A 17,146-nucleotide genomic window follows, 5' to 3' on the forward strand; every position below is an offset into this window, starting at 1 on the left:
AGGGGGACAGGGACAGGGTGACAGGGACAGGGCAGGGTGACAGGGACAGGGTGACAGGGGCTGGGCAGGGTGACAGCCCCTCCTTAGGCGGGGAGCGAGCCGTGCCAGCCTGGCAGTGCCAGGGCTGAGGGCTCCGTGCCCCGCCACTTTCACATGTGCCACTTCCCCCGCTGCTCCTTCTGTGCAGGGATCACACAGCACGGGCAGGAAGGTGTCAGTTTCTCTAACAGCGCTGTAGCTTTTTAGTGTTTATTTGTATTAGCTAATGTGTATGTACATTGTGTTTGTGTTGTACTTTACACAACCTCGTGTTTTGTGTTCTCCTCTGGTGACTGCAAGGAACAGACCTCAAACCAAAAAGGTTCTCAGGGTCCTTTTCTTGAGTGATCACACAGAATCTCAAGTGCAATAAACCACAGAACTAATTCAAATTATTTTAAAATAGCCCTGTGTTTACCAGCAGAGTTTATTCTCTTGTTGCGCTTCTCCTAGCCTGACTGTGAACTTCTGGAGTCCTGTTTCACCCTTTATTCTATGGGAGCCATGAATGTGAATTTCCTGGCAGCAGAAGGAAAACAATATTGGAGTATTGCTGACAGCCCATGGCTGAATGCCAGCTGTGCCCACACTCCTCGCGGCCTTGCACAGAGGTGCTGCTGGCTGGGATGGCTCTGCTCTAAAAACCCATGGGCAGAGCTGGTGAGCTGCTCTTCCCTGCTTTTCCCAACCCTTCCCGAGCTGTGTGTGCTCAGCAGGCCTGGCAGGCACAGGCTGGTGCCACAGACAGTGCCGTGCACCTGCCTTGGCCCAGCAGTGTGTCCTGCACGGCCAGCTCATCGTCCGCGATGGCCAGGACACATTCCCGGGCCAGCTCGTCCTGTGTGCCCATGTGTCACAGCCAGGCTGGTGTCCCTCGTGGCCAGGCCATCCTCCATGGTGTGGCCGCCTCACGCACCCCGAGTGTCGCTCGTGGCCAGGCCTGCTCCGCACGGCCACACCATCGCCCGTCGTGGCCCGGCTCTGCTCCCTCGCGGGCCTGTCCTCGGGCTGGCGGTGCGGGGCAGCCAGGCCAGCTCCTGCCGTGCCCTGCGGGGCCGTGCGGGACAGAGAGGGGCAGAACGGGGTAGAACGGGGCAGAACAGGACAGAGCGGGTCCGTGCGGGGCAGAGCGGGACAGAGCGGGGCAGAATGGGTCCGTGCAGGTCCGTGCGGTGCAGAGCTGGTCCGTGAGGGGCAGAGCGGGTTCATGCGGTGCGGTTCGAAGCGGAGAGGTCGGAGCCGCCCGGAGCAGAGCGGCGGGCTCCGCGCAGCCCCGCTCGGAGCTGAGGGCTCCGCGCAGCCCGGTTCGCAGCGGCGGGCTCCGTGCCGCCCCGTTCGGAGCTGAGGGCTCCGTGCCGCCCCGTTCGGAGCTGAGGGCTCCGCGCAGCCCCGTTCGCAGCGGCGGGCTCCGTGCAGCCCGGTTCGGAGCTGAGGGCTCCGCGCAGCCCCGTTCGGAGCTGAGGGCTCCGTGCCGCCTCTCGGCGGAGGCGGTGGTGGAGGCCGCGCCCGCCGGGGAGTGACGGCGGCGGCACTTCCTGCGGGCGAGCGGCGGCGGAGCCGGAGCCTTTGTGCGGGAGCGGGAGGAGGGTCCCCGCGGCGCCCCGCGGCCCCGGGCGGGCGGGCAGGAGCGGAGGCGGCGGCGGCGGCTGCAGTGCGGATACCGGCAGGGGAGCCGCTTCCCCCGCCTGCACCGCCGGCCAGCGCAGAGGAGGCGCCGCCGCTCCGGCCACCAGGTATTTACCGGCCCCGCCGTTCGCCGGGCCCGGCGGGGCAGCGACAGGGACAGGGACCGGGGACAGGGGACAGGGGACAGGGGCAGGGGACAGGGGCCAGGGCAGGGGACAGGGGCAGGGACAGGGACAGGGACAGCGGCGGCAGATCCGCCCGGCCGGGCCCGGGGCACTTCCCCGGCGCTCGGAGCCTGCCGGAGCCTGGCCCGGCGGGGCAGCGACAGGGACAGGGACCGGGGACAGGGGACAGGGACCGGGGAGAGGGGCCAGGGGCAGGGACAGGGACAGCGGCGGCAGATCCGCCCGGCCGGGCCCGGGGCACTTCCCCGGCGCTCGGAGCCTCCCGGAGCCTGCCCCGCACAGCCCCGCACTGCCCCGCACTGCCCCGCACTGCCCCCCGCACTGCCCCGCACTGCCCCGGTAAAGCTGCCCCGGCGTTCTCGGCTCGTCACGGAGCGGTCATAACCCCGCTGGGGGAGATAAAGAGGGTTTGGGGCTGCTCTCCCCCCAAGTCATCGAACTTCCCTTCGGGAACTCGCTTCCCTTCGGGGGGCTCTGCCCGCTCCTCCCCAGGGTCGCCAGGGTCGCTGGCTGGGAAAGGGAAGAGATGCTAAAATTGCCCAAAAATCTGTGTAGCAAGAAGCTGGGCTTCCAGTGACAGGAGCAGTCCCCACGGGGAGAGCAAAGGCTTTACACCGTCATTTAATAGCGCTTTTGAAACTCCTTGCCTCGTTAATTTCACCAGCTTGTTGGTTTTTTTTTTTTCAAAGATTGATCACAATCTAGGAGTTTAAATCCTCTTTGTGTACTTGGTGGGATGTTGATGATACAAAGATGACACAGTTCAGCATTTCCACGTACAACCCCAGAACATTAAAACGTTCAAATTGAATAGGTCCTCAATAGGCAACAGGCAATATTGAAATGTCTTTGCTCTTCAGATCTCTCTGACAAAGGACTTGGGATCTGTGTCTCATCTCTTTCTTGCACCATTTTCTTACCTAGGTTGTGTTTTCTGTTTACAAGCCTGAAGATGGCTGCTGCTGCTTCCTGCAATGTGGAAGAAGATGAGAGCCTGAAGGGATGTGAACTCTATGTTCAGAAACACAACATCCAACAGATTCTAAAAGAATGCATTGTAAACCTCTGTATAGCAAAGCCAGACCGACCCATGAAGTTCCTCAGAGAACACTTTGAAAAATTAGAAAAGGTCAGTGATTTTCAGGTGACATTTTCCATTTATAAAATGAAAAAGGTTGTTTAAAGATTTCAAATGTTTTGGTAATTTTTTTTTCTTTTTTAAATGACCACACAACTGTGAAAATGTGAACTGTTAAGAGAAAAAAAGCCCCATCCCTTCATTTGTGGATGTCTACTATATAACATTTGCTATAGTTTAGAATTTTTTGTGCATAACACCAAGATTATAATATCTCATCAAACTGCATTTGTTAAAAATGACCCAAATTGGTTGTGAGGCATGGTGCCCTGAACTTTCATCTCTTGGAATAACCTGCCTCTGGGTGCAAAAGATGTTGTTTATTCCAGTGCCATGTGATGGGGTTTTTCCTTCCCCTAAAACTGACCAAAATCAGGGAGCCAGCAAGTTCTCAAAATCTCTGAGCAGTTTGCTACTTAACTTCACTGCTCTCTCGTGTCTGCAGTGCCTGTCCAGGATGCCCTGACAGGGGATGCATTAAGAGAGACCTCACTTACTGTGGCTGCCTTCAAAAGCAGTGCAGAGAGGGGGAAACCTTTTAGAGCAATCCCAGACAAATTCTTTCTAAAGCCTAGGGTGTCTTTGCAGGAAGAGCACGTTGTGTGAGCAAATGTTGTTGTAGGCTTGAGAGATAAGGTTTAGTAGTTTCAATCTTCAGGAGTGAATAATACATAAAGCTGATGTATCACCAGTGATGTAAAACATTTATTACATCTCACTCTCTGCTTTTAAGATTCATTTTTCTATAGGTGAGTATATGCCAAGTTCATGCAGTTTTAAGAAAATGCAAACATTGCATGTTGGTGGCAGCTTGGAACATCAGAGAGGGGTAGAAAGTACAAAGTGGCTTGTAATTGTATTTTATCATTGTGAAAAAGAAACAATCTCTTAATTCTGTATATTCTAAACTTCCAACAGCCAAGACCCATTTTGAGAGAATCAAAATTGTTGAATTTCATTACTGTGATGTGAATTGTTATACGTCATAACGTGGAATTTTGGACTTTTTGAAGAGAAGTATAAACACCATTCTTGGGGAAAAAAACATTAAAATATGCTGTGGTATTATGGAATGTGCTCCATTGCTGGAGGGATTTTTTGAGGAGCTGTTCAGGGGGAGTTTGGCTTTGTTGATGTTAACACAGCACACACACCTGAGACACAAGGGCAGCTCCTACCCCTGAGAAATGACATCTTCCTTCATGTGATCCCTGTTATTTCCCAAAGAACAGCAGATCCCAGAGTTCTGTAGGACATCAATCAGGATGCCAGCTCAGGAGCTGATGGATATCACTTGTCTCAAAATGGAAGATGATTTAGAAACATCAAGGCATCAACTGCAGGGAATATTGTGCTTGCTGTGGGAGGACACAATCTTGGCACTGCCTCTCCAGAGCAGCCTGGGGGCTGAGCCTGCTCAGCCTGGAGGCTTTAGGCTCCTTCTGGAGGTTTCCAGCACTGCAATTCTTGTTCCTACAGCAGTTTGACTCCCTCGTTGCCCAGCCATCTCCAAGGACTTCCTTGGGATAAATTGCACTGTGAAGGATTTTCTGCTGTAGAATAATATTTTGACTTCGTTGGTTGCACGAGAACAGTTAAAAGGAAGACTTCTAAAGATAGAAAAATCTTTCAATAAGTTTTATCATGTTTTTATACACTTGTCATATACAGGTAATTTGAAGAATCCTAATGGAATTGTGAATTTAGCAATTGTTCATTAGATTTTTGTGAATGTGCAATACTGACGTGGCACATTCGCTATTAGCTCCTTTAATTTGGTCCTGTGTAGGCAGAGGAGTGAAAATCTTTGGGTTTAATAATGATTTTCTAAACAAAGTCATGCATTTTTCCACCTAAGTGTGGTATTGTGGGCTTATTTTCCAAACTCATTAAGATAAACAACACATTCCACTGAAGAGAGCAGTAGAAGAAGAGTTTATCTGTCAAAAACACACGTGGGAAGTTTAGAGATGAAGTGTAGGATATTTTTCAAGTGGTTAAAAAATGAGCTTGTGGAAAACAAGTAGAGCTTGATCCACCTCACTGTACTGGAGCTACCACAGAAGTGAATAAAAAAAACAGAAGAGCGTGTTTAATTTTGCTAATTCTTAATTAATAAAATCAACTCATGAAAACAAGATTTATTATGATATGCAAGATCAGAGCGGATCATAAATGCTTCTCACCTTCTGACGACATCAGAGTTGGGCCCATTGCTCTCAGCCTGCTGCTAGATGGGGATGGGACAGGGGCTAACCCCAGCCCAGGTGTCATGCTGAGCTCTAACATACCAGGAGCAGGTTTGTTCTGGCAGGAGCTGCTGAGAGCAGAGCCAGCAGTGAGGTCATGCTCAGGGACTGTCCTGGGCTCAGCCACTCCTCACTCACAGCATGGACATGCCTGAGAGGGCTGTAAAGGGAGAACGTGAATAAATACTTCTGAATAAAGTACTGGAGATTCAGGTTTGATGTTTGGTGTTGGATTCTGAAGGAGTGCCAGTTTCACAAAGAACACTCCCCCCAAAGCCTTTCTAAATGCAGCTTATTTGTATCAAGTACAATATCAAAAACCATTACTCTGAAAATAATTGTGGGAAAACTTTAAGACACATTTTTATGTTCATTTAATGCTGGCAGGACCTGCTTAAGTTGCCAATAATTGCTGGGAACCACCCTATGTTTCTATAGTCTGAAATTTGCAAGTTACTTTTATATGCTGTGACCCATGGACTTGAAGATGACATCTACTCTGATCACATTAACAGTTACTTTGTAAAAATCTGTAACATACCCTTGAGCAGAGAAAATAGCTGAAAACAGTTTAGGTACTTTGGATTTTAAAACCTGTGATATTTCCTTTGAACAATTTATTTTATGTTTCCCTCTGACTGCATAGATCGTGGTGGATGGAGTGAGGAAAGTCTTTCCCTTAGGGACTGTAATTGGTTTTTTTTGGAGTGAGGGAATAGATGTTAGCTAAGAAGCTGTGGCATTATTTTAACAGCTGTAATTTAGTCCTGTTTACTTAAGGACTAAAGGAGGCATAGCAGAAAAAACAGGGAACCCATATTTTATCTCTGGTTCTTACGTTATATGAAAAAGTCAATTACTGAGAAATTATGGGCAATGCTTTGTATTTTTAGCCATACTGAGGCTGCAAAAATTTCACAGTGTCAGGCTGTTTAGTGCCACGATTATGTGATCAAAGGTGGAGTTGTCTTGCCAGGCTGAGCTCAGCTGTTCCGCCGCAAAGAATTAGAATAAAGAATAGAACTAATGAAGAAAATGGCACAAAAGCAGAGGAAGCAGCAGGGAACCGCAGGATGTGTTTAAAATGGCTTTGCTGAAGCCATTTTAACGTGGGGTATTTTAGAGCCGGGCTGAGCTGGGCTTTGCTGGGCTGAGCTCTCTCCAGGCCCCTTCTGTTGCCCTCAGCACATGCAGAAAACCGTGCTTTAGCTAATAAATTACCGCCAGCGGATCGGCAGTGTTGTTTGGGTCCAGGCTGGTGCCGCATCCTCACGGTGCCGTCGGAAGGGGAATTTTGGGAAAAGCCAAATTTGGAGCAAAAGCCCCGCGGGCCAAGAGCGCTGCCCCGCGCCGCGCCACCTGGCGGCGCCGGGCGGAACTGCAGCCGGCGCGGGGAGAAAACACAAATGCACAAATGCAAAACTCTGCTAGCAAAATACAGTTATGTACTTTAGGTACCTACCACAGGGAGCTGCAGAAACAAAGGCACTCGAGCATCAAAGTTGGAGCGCCAGGCTCTTCTTCTCTGACAGTGTTCTTTCCCAGTATTTGTATTTTATCGCAGAAAGGAGTTCTTTGATTAATAATTTCCACCAGAACCTGTCTAAACTGATTAAATGAATTCTTAAAAATACGGGTTATTATTATGCAAAGTATAACTCACTTCTTTCTTCAGATAAGCTGGAGAGAGGTTATGGATTTGAGGCAAAATCACACAGAGAAAATCTATAGAAAAAATACATTAACTAAGCATATATATATGTATATATATGTGTGTATATGTATATATATAGTGCCTAACAATGATATTGTTCAAAGCTTGACACAGAGAAAATCTATAGAAAAAATACATTAACTAATATATATATATGTATATATATGTGTGTATATATATATATATAGCGCCTAACAATGATATTGTTCAAAGCTTACCAAGCAGTTGGCTGGTATCTCCGTGGTGGTCAGAAGTGTTGGTAAAGCGTGCAGGAACATACCTGAGATGCTGAGAGAAGCACAACAGTGGGAGCACCAGGTGCCCTGGCTGTGTGACTGCACTTCTGAGCTGCTTGGGCAGCCTCTGTCCTGCCTCTCCCCTGAGATCAGTACTGGGAAGAGCTGATGAAAAGCAGCTCAGGTGGGACCTCTGTGACTGCCAGAGTCAGCCTCAGGCACTGTTGTGACAGTTTTCTTGGAAGAGGTAAAGGAAAACAAGGTGAATTTTTAAAGCCCTCCCCAGGTACTTTCATACATGCAGGGAAGGATGGAGGATGAAGGGAATAAGAGCAGAAAGAGAAAAAACCTTTTTTTCCATAAGAAATAAAATTAGTTATAAGCAAACCCATGCTCTTACGAGCCTGAGTGGAACATATTAGAGCTGAGCTCCCTGTTCACTTTGTCCACAAGTGTGAGTGGCTTTCCCAGTCTCAAAGCCAAAAACTAACAAAATCAGAGTGCAGTGATGGAACATGGAGGGAATTCTGCCTGGAAGACGTCTTTGTTTCACATCTCAAGCTCCCCTGTTCTACATTCATCAGGTTACTTAATCCACTTTTATGTGGGCTTGTCTCTTCTTACACAAGCTATGCGTGCATACATTGTTATTTGGCTGGATTTTAAGAATCAGAAGGGTTGGCTATGATTCTCTTTGATTATATAAGCTTTTGAGTATCAAAAATAGGGTCTGTGTTTTGTAACATAACCTCTCACTTCGCTGTGAGGCGTATGTAGGAAAGTAGGGAAGAGGTGGTGATGGGTTGAGATGCTGAAGACACTGCTGGGGGGAAGACAAGAAGTGAGAACAAGCTGCAGGAGCTAAAACAATGGCAGGAAAGGGTCTGAGGAAGGTCAGCCATGCAGCTGGAGTGCCATCAGAGTAGGTGGATTGTTGGCAGGAGATTTTTACCCAGACTGGAAATTGGGAATGAGCAGAGATGCAGAGAGGCCATGGAGGATGCAGAAATAGTAATCAAAGTGGGGGATAACTTTGGAGGGGGTAAATACCTTGGTAGGATAGCAGGGAGTGCATTTAAAGGTATTTCTTAGAACTGCTGTAGAAGAAAAGGTAGCATGGAGCAGGGGGAAGGCAGTGGAACAATAATTGGGATTGTGTGAATAAAAGGCTGAATTGATCACAAAGATTGTCTGTCCTGGCAAAGATAAGACTGAAGAACATTAAGATCTCTGAGATTTTTTCTGCTTTTATTGATGGCATCAGTCAGTCCCATGCTTCCAGCAAAATGAAGTGCTTTGCCTTTGGCCTTTATTGGTTGCTGTAAATCATCAGCCCCAAGGAGTGGTGAGGGGTGTTAGAAACCCTCCTGGATTGAGAGCATCTCCTCTGGGTCAATTCCAGTGCAAAGAGAGATTGGTTACCTGTGCATGAGCCTTCCTGCACATTTTCTGTGAATAATCCAGGTCTGCCAGGCAGAAAAGTTTATGAACGTGCCTGAGGGGGAAAAAAACCATTTAGAGTGTACTTGGTGGTGTTGTTTTTAAATGCAATGTATACATTGCATTGCAGAGGTACTGAGCTTTGATATCAAATGTCTGACTTGCTTTAAAAAATCTTCTTGGGATGTTGTTGTAAGGCTGCACAGTGATTTGGAGCCCCCTGAGGTGCTTTCCTTCCTTCAGCTCATCTGAGTTTTCAGGTAAAGGAGAGACTGGGAGAGGAAGTGAATTTCTGTTTAGAAATGCTCCAGTTGTCGGGGAAGAAAGCTTCAGGGTCAGAAAGTGTGTGTGCTCTTGAGCAGTGGTCTGAAAGGAAGGGTAAACCTAAAAACTGTCTCAGCATTGTGGCTGCTTCACTTGCAATGCTTCCACTCATTAAAAGTTCATGGAAGCATTATCTGGGGGAGATGCTGAGGACAATATGCTAAATTCGTGTGGTTTATACCTCAGCCTCTTACATATATATATATATATATACCTCTTATACCTCAGCCTCTTGTAGCTGAAAGTGGACATTGAAAAGATAAGTTGGTTATTACTTCAATTGCATTTATTGGTTCTTTCAATTTGAGGCAATGATCAAAGGCAGTTACACTGTCTTGCTGCCGTGCCTTCCATGTGTTTTCTCATTTGGAGGTGGACATAATTGGGCAATATGATTATGAATTATCAATGCCATCCAAAGAGAGAGAGAGAGAGAGAGAGATCACTTGTTGTCATGACAACAAAAGATGATGAGGTGTTTACTTGAAACTGAGTTCTGCACAAGGATTCACATCAAGCCGCATCTGAAGACGGGTGTTTGAAGAACTCCTCTTGAGACAGTTCATTGCTCCTCTCAAACGTTTGCTGCATTTGTGCAGTTTTACCTCAGGATATGTGGAAGACGTCTTTCTGAAAGCTCAGCCCAGGACAGAGCAAAGGCTTTTATTTGCAAAAGGCACGCTCTAGTTCAGGAATGGGGATCCTTCCCAGACTGCAGACAGCGGCGTGTGGAAAAGCCAGCCAGTCAACTGCCTGCTGTTTGTATAAAAGGAGTTTGTAGTGAAGAGACTTCCTTTTAAAATGAATCACACCGTAACTCACTTTTATAATGCTTTAAAATCTTTTTGGCTTCTAAAAGTATTTGAGTTTAAGAGCATGCTTTGTAGTATTAATTTTACTCACTGAGCTTCCTTTTGTATATAAATCTGTGCTGGGGTGGGGGAGATATTATTTATTAATTCCTTGGAAGTGGTTTTTATGCAGTGTGTACTGAAGAGAGAAGAGTGTATTTTATATTCAAATGTGGCAAACTACTACTCTTCTCTCTGAGTAAATATGCTCTGGATAAAAAGAATTGTGTAAGTGCTGCACACCATTAGTTATCTACAACAACTGCCCTCTTGTACTTGCCTTTTAGTTAAATTTTAGCTGCTATTCTTCAGAAAGGTCTTTACTGCCTTTCAGTTAATCCCATGAAGAAGGTGAATTTGGTTGTGTTCATTTAATATATTCAGAGACCACTAACACTATCAGAGATAGGCAGTCAGTAATGTTATTTGAAATTCTTCAGTCATAGCTTTCATTTTTTAAACACTAGATATTAAATATAATTGTAATATATAGCACACATTTGTACTTTAAATATTTTGCTTGATTCTAGTTTAGGAATCTAGAGACAGAGAGGTGTAAGGAAGAAGTTGATGAGAATGCTGAAATAGGATTTGCAGTTCTTACACTATAGGAAAATCTAGCTGAGTAATTTTTTGCATAGCTAGTGCTGCTATTTGAATGTGAAATGAAAAAGTTTCAGGAAGGATTTAATACATCTGAAATTCTAGATTTTTGGTTACAGCACTGAGGTCAACTGTATTGTGGCCTGGGAGTTTTGGGGTTGTAAGCCAGATTTAAACCCCAATTGATCTCAAAAAGAGCTTCGCACTTTTTGAGGCAGGTCAAGATCTTGAAAAGTCAGATCTTTAGCCAGCCCTCTACATTTTGTCTCTGAGCTTGTCCCCTAAATATTTCAGTAATGCCTTCTTCAAAACAAGAATGTGTAACTTGTTACTTTGAGTCACGCAGCGTGGGAAATACTGTTCAGTTATTTATTTCAAGTAGCAATAGCGCATCAAAGACTGGTGTCAGAGGTTAATGAGAAGGGCAGTGTCAGTCATGGTGCAGGAATTGACTGGAATAAGACCAGGAGAGACAGGTGGCATGATGGATTTGATGTAAACACCAATGGCAAAACATATATTAATCATCCCTTTTTCTTGCAAGCTTGGAAGTTGTGAGCTCGTGCCAGTTTTCTGTACTGCCCTTTTCTGGTGCCATACCTGATGAGCTGTGGATAAGTCACTTCCTCTGTCAGTGGGACCAGCTGGTGATGTTGGTGATCTGCCACTCGTGCTGGTGCTCCCAGATGCTCCCTCCTCCGCTCTCTCCCGTCCTAGCTCTGAGTGGAAAGGCTCACTGGAAATTTCCTGTAGGACAGAGGCCAGGTCCTGGCATCCCTGCTGGAGGAATGTTGGTTTATGGGGTGTGCAGGGAGCTCAGCATTGCTGTGTTTTCTTTTGGGTAGCCTGCAGTGCTGCTGAGCAGAGCTGTCTGCAAAATCCTGGGGTTGCTGAGGGAGTCGTGGGGTGATGGCCACGTGCACATCCCTCAGCATGGCCCTGGGGCTACCAGGTGTGGGGTTTGCCTGCACTGAGGACATGGCAGCAGATGAAACTCTGGGTACTGCTGCAGCAGCCAGCTTGCCTCCTTGCAGTGCCTGTGTCCCTCCTGCTCGTGCCCTCTGGTTTCCTGTACCAGGGAACAGAACTTATGGTCCACCCCACCTCCAGTTCTGCCCTGCCTTTATGCAGGATCAGTGGAGATTGGGATGAGCCAGCCCCAAAGGCTCTGGGGGAGCAGCAGGGACGCTGAGTGTGTTGTGGCTGAGCTGTGCCAGGGGTGAGGAGGAGGGCTGGGTCTGAGGAGACAGCCCCCATTCCTTTGACTGACAGACGTGGATGATGCAAAGGGAATTTTACTCCTTTTTGCTTTCCCTTGAATCCGAGGAAGCTGAGGGATAGAACATGGGGCTCTGGGGAAATGCTGTAATTATGGGTAATCTGGTTTGTCTCTATCCTTTGGAAGTCAAATTCAGTGTATGAATTGACAATCTTGCAACTCTGACCTCCTTTCTTGAAGATTTTCTGTACTGTTCTCTGCTCTTGTTACTCTCTCTTGAGGGATTCCGTTCCCTATTTTATTCTCTGTTCCACAAGCATGAAATTTGGAGAATAACCTCCCTATTGGCCAGCTGGTGCTAGGCCAGTCATCATCTTTCATAGTCCTCTGGAGCCTACCTTGGATCCTGTTTGCTTGGAAAGAGTTCCATTGATTATAAATCACGTGTATGGCAGAAATTCTGGAGTAGGGAGCATCTTTGTTGTTTGTGGTGATAGTAAGCTTGCAAAGCAGAGCAAGATGAAGAAACCAATCTAATATATCAATGTGTGACTTCTGACAAGTTGTTTGTACTAGAGACAACGACATGTACAAACCAACTGAGAAAATAGCAGCTGTGATGTTGGAGAGTAAGCAATGGAAGTTTTTCTTTCTCAACCAGCAGTAGCTGCAAAGATAAACCTGCACTTTATATACCTTGGTTGCCATGATGTGTAAGAAAGAGTTGAACAGGTCAAATGCCTGTACACACATTGGAGTTAATGCTATTCTCATTAAATCTGTAATTTTCTTTTCAGCAGCGCAAACCGACTGTCACCCAAACACAGACATGAAAGGGTTGCTGATAACCATAAAGAAGGGCAAATTGACTACGTCCATGAGTAAGAGATGTTTCATTGTCTCTTTCTGCCTCGCAGGAAGAATGCAAGCAAATCCTGGCCCGGCAGAAGTCCAGCTCCCAGTCGGATTCCCACGACGATGAGATCTCCCCGCCGCCCCCCAACCCGGTGGTGAAGGCGCGGCGCCGGCGAGGAGGGGTCAGTGCAGAGGTGTACACTGAGGAAGATGCTGTTTCCTACGTCAGAAAGGTAACCTGCCTCCACCTCTCTGCCTCTCAGATTTGCAAGACAATCGAGTGACTCGTGTTTTGTCCCTAATTTGGACTCCTGGGCCAGCCTGGAAGATGGTGTCCTCATGCTGGTGTCAGCAGGGCCTGACCATCTTCACACTCAAGGTCTTTTTCTGTCTCCTTGACTGAGGATTTTCCCCATCAATGGGATTTCAGCACTTGCTGTTCCCTCTTTTTTGAGATGTGCTGCTCATCTGTTTGCCTGTCTAACAGGGTCAGTAATTCTCAGCCATTTTCTTGATAGTCACTTCTTGATAGTGGCTTCAGCAACTTCTGAGCTGGATCAGAACCTCTCATTATTGGCAGACAGCTTTTCTATAGCTGCATTTCCTTCTTGTTTTTTGGTTTTTGTTTTCAAAAGTCAGATCTACCTCAATTTTACTTTAATCTAAGTAATTTAGGTTTCCTAGACCACTCAGTAATGTATTTATCTTGTTGATTAGGTACCACTTAACCCACTGAATTTTGGAAGTCTCATGACCATACTTGGGTAATTTTGTGTGACCATTGTCTTTGAAGAAAAGCCAATCCCAAATTGGATAATTTCTTCACTAGGAACTCTGTTTTGGGCTTCTCTCTTTTTAACTGCCTTTTTTCACAAAAATATCTAGCTATGTTATATCTTTGATATTTCTTAATAACTCCACTTTTTTTTGACACTGGCTAAATCTTTTAAAGATTATTGAAACAGAGAAATTACAATAGCATATGTCATGTTTGTTTAGGGAGCCAGGCTGAAAATGTATTTCATAAGGTTGACAGATGCTACTAATGTGCTTTTGTGCACGCCTGGAGTAGCTTTAACTCAAAGAGCTTTTTCTTTATGGGAATGCATTTTGTCAGTCACTGGTTTTGGCAGAATGCTTTTTGCCTTCGCAGTCAGATGTGCTTTTGTCATCTGCTTATGATACAAGTTCACTGGCTGCTCTAGGGATTTCTGTCCCAAGAAGAAAAGAATTGGGAGAGCCATTCATCCTAAAAACAAGTGTGTAAGAGTATTCTTGGGGCAGCTAAATAATGATTGGAAGTGAGTGGTAAATTTTAACAGCACTGTGATCAAGCTATTAATGAATGCCCTGCACTGTTAAAAAACTTGTGTGATACTTCAGAAGCCACTTTTAAAACACTTCTCTTTCTGTGCATTTTGCAATATTCTCCTAAAAAACTTCCACAAAGAGATCCCATTTGTTTCTGCTTATTATGGGTTCCATCTGACTCTTCTGAAAATCAAAGGAAACATCCCTTCCCACTCCCCTGAGCAATTCTTTTATGTTTATAATGGAACCTGAAGTAAACTTTGTTTTCTTCATTTCTCAACAGTGATGTCAGTGAGCCCTGACAGTAGCATGAGTAGGCAAGAACCAGAAGCAGCAATACAGATCACATTCTGTGTGCTCTTGACTAGTCCTGTTTTGATTTTAATTTCCTAGGAACTGACTGATCTTAAATAATAATAATTTAGGGGATAGTTTCTTGTACAGCTACAGATGCTGGAAGGAATACAGAACTAGCACTGGGAGGATTTGTGTCAGTGCCTTGTCTGCTGCCATAAGCAAATGAATCCCATGGTGAAACCCATGGATGTGTGATTTCTAGAACACAGAAATAAAAGGAGACACTGAAAGGACAAATTATGGAACAAATTTAAAAGAGTAAAAAGCAAGGCAGAGGTTGTGTTAGACTATTGCAAACAGATGGAATTTTAGATAGTAGTCAGGAAGAACCGCTGGCTTGAATTCAGGTGTTGGATAGAAACACATCTGGGTTATAAGCCAGTTTGAAGGATCCCTTGAAGGGGTGAGCTATAGCATGAGTAGTGCTAGAGGCAGTGAAATGAGTTATGTCCCTGGAGAGAAAAGCAAAAGAGATTTAGCTTTGTGATTTGAGCAAGCACATGGCATGCCTTCATTCCGGGGAAGATCTCTGTGGAGGGTTAGTTCATCCTTGAACTAGAGAAAGCAGTATTTGTCAACACATCTAACAACACAGTTAACAACTAACAGAACAGGAATCTTGCTCTAAAGAGGATTATCAGCTTGAAGAGAACACTCAGTGATTATCTGGAAGAGTGATGTAAGAAATGGCCAAGTGATTCTTACCAGCATTTGGCTTTGGGCAGATGCCTGGTCACACCTAGAGAATCTCTCCTGTGTTTTCTGTGTCCCTGCCCCAACAAACCCACAAAGCCTTGTGGCTTTCACTGCTGCAAATTTACACTGAGGAAAGCTAGTCAGTGCTATTTCATAATCAGACAGAAAGGCTGGAGTTGAGTGTCTTAGTGATCTGATTATTTACCCTTTTGGCTCATCAGCAGTAAGCTGAGCTGGTGTTTTCTTAATAGAGCAAGGGTTCAGGTCTGCAATTCAATCCAGTGTTCCTCTGATAGGGTAAAAACCAAGAATAAGATACTGGCTGAATTTAACATGGAGAAATTTAAGCTTTTAGATCAATTAGATCAGGTTTCACTCTGATACAAACATGCAGTTTGTACATGTATATTTCTCTAGACTTAATTGGAGTAATCTGATGACTGCAGCAGCCAATGCAAGAGAGGTCTGAAGCCAGTTTAACTTTAGTCTTCACACTGCAGTGCTTCCCTGTGAAATAAATCTTGATAATTCTTTGTGGGAACTGGTTCTACATCAGTTTTACCCTTTGAGGCATCCTTCTTTTGGTTGGATGGGTATTCCTGCCTTTCCAGGATGAAGGAAGGAAATTGCCTGTGCATCAACACAGGTAGTAACTTGCAACAGACAGATACACTATTTCTATCATAAGAAAATGTGAGAGCTAAATGCACCTTATCAGAACTTTACTGTGCAGTAATTGAGACTGACAAACAGATTTTTATTTTCAGATTGCAGTAAGGTTTATTTAACACTTAAAACATCTGCTATGCTTGATTCTGTCCTGTTATAATTAAACTATTAAGGAAAATCACATTATCAAAGACAATGGATATCTTTGACAGGTCATAATTTTGTTACAAATTTCTTGTCTCTCTCCCAGTCTTGCAGTCTCTGACAGGGGAAGATACTTGGCAAATAGAAAGATACATTATCTACTAATATCTTACTTAAATGGTTACCAAAATGGAAAGCTTTGTTTTCCAAAGTGGAAATACTCCTGAATTTCAACTTTTATTTTGAGCAAATTCATGCACAACAGGACTTTTGACATCTCTCCAGTTAACAAATAAAGACCTCTTCATTCTCAAATGGAAATTCTTCTTGTTTGCCATGAAACCAAGGCACAGGATTTGACTCAAGTGGGCCTATCAGGAGCTTAGTTCCTTACACCACAGGCAATATTGAAAAATATGATGTATTCAACACATTTTTACTTTTTTCCTAAAGAAATGTTTCTATTTTCACAATTTTAAAAGTAGGTTGATTCTGATATGGGTTGGAAGGAAGAGGAACATAAAATACATTTTCTTCAGTCCAAGATATTTGAAAGGAGACTACACAGCTGCCAATACCTCCTAATTATAGTATTTTATGGCTACCCTTCTCTGCAGTCATCCCTGATCTTATATTTCCTTTCTGAGTGTCATTTTGAGAACAAAACTTCTTATCCTCACATTATCAAAACTGTAATTTATTACTTTCTTAGTGGCTTTATATTATAGCCTAATCCTCAGTGCCTGAAATCAAATCACATCCATTTTCTTGAATAGTGGAATTTTCTCTAGATGTCACGATTTGTGAGGAAATACAATCAGGCCTGTAATTACCTTTCATTCTTTTCTCTACAGGTTATTCCCAAGGACTATAAAACCATGACTGCTCTGGCCAAGGCCATCTCCAAGAACGTGCTCTTTGCTCATCTTGATGACAATGAACGAAGGTACGAGGGGCTTTATGATTCAAGGGAATTCACAACTTGCTGTGAGGACAAGAAATTAGATTAAATTTCATCTCAGGGTCCAGAACTGTTCTCAGTGATGCATTTGAGTCACACTAGATGCACCCTGAGACATGCTTATGGCATTATGACAGAGGGTAAAACCTCAAAGTGAAAAAGGACAAGAACAGGTTAGAGTGTATTCAGACATATTTAATGTTTTCAGAACAGATGGGCCTGATAAACTTTATTCTAGATTACTTGATTAGCAAAAGCAATCTCAGAAGCATTTGTCTTTACTTCTGAAACTCAGACAAGACAGGTCAAGTGCTGAATGAGTAGGAAAGAAAAAGCATAATGTCTGTAAAGAGATAAAAGGGAATGACAGGTAAATTGTTTTGTTCTTGGTAAAACTGGAGCAAACAAATTATGTGTAAGCACCTGAAGGAGACCAAGGCGTTCAGTAACAGCCAGTGTGACTTTTAAAGACTTGAAAATGTCTTTCCAGAACTGATAGCAAGCTGTACAGCTGGGGGAGGCACAAAGG

At 44.9% G+C, this 17,146-nt stretch overlaps 1 protein-coding gene across 2 annotated transcripts in view; it reads left to right on the top strand.

The window, feature by feature from the left end:
• Positions 1–1,581: 1,581 nt before the first annotated feature.
• Positions 1,582–17,146, top strand: part of PRKAR1B (protein kinase cAMP-dependent type I regulatory subunit beta) — a 92,805-nt gene continuing 77,240 nt past the window's right edge. The window contains exons 1-4 of one of the 2 annotated variants that reach the window (XM_039732081.1): positions 1,582–1,772; positions 2,775–2,979; positions 12,542–12,712; positions 16,511–16,602. In XM_039732081.1, the coding sequence (XP_039588015.1) occupies positions 2,803–2,979; positions 12,542–12,712; positions 16,511–16,602 (440 nt within the window). In that variant the 5' untranslated portion in view covers positions 1,582–1,772; positions 2,775–2,802. The remainder of the gene's footprint in view (positions 1,773–2,774; positions 2,980–12,541; positions 12,713–16,510; positions 16,603–17,146) is intronic. The other variant, XM_039732080.1, reaches the window with a different exon arrangement.

Source organism: Passer montanus, unplaced genomic scaffold (genome assembly GCF_014805655.1).
Source record: "Passer montanus isolate IOZ18808 unplaced genomic scaffold, ASM1480565v1 scaffold8, whole genome shotgun sequence".
In the NCBI taxonomy this organism is placed as follows: Eukaryota; Metazoa; Chordata; class Aves; order Passeriformes; family Passeridae; genus Passer; species Passer montanus.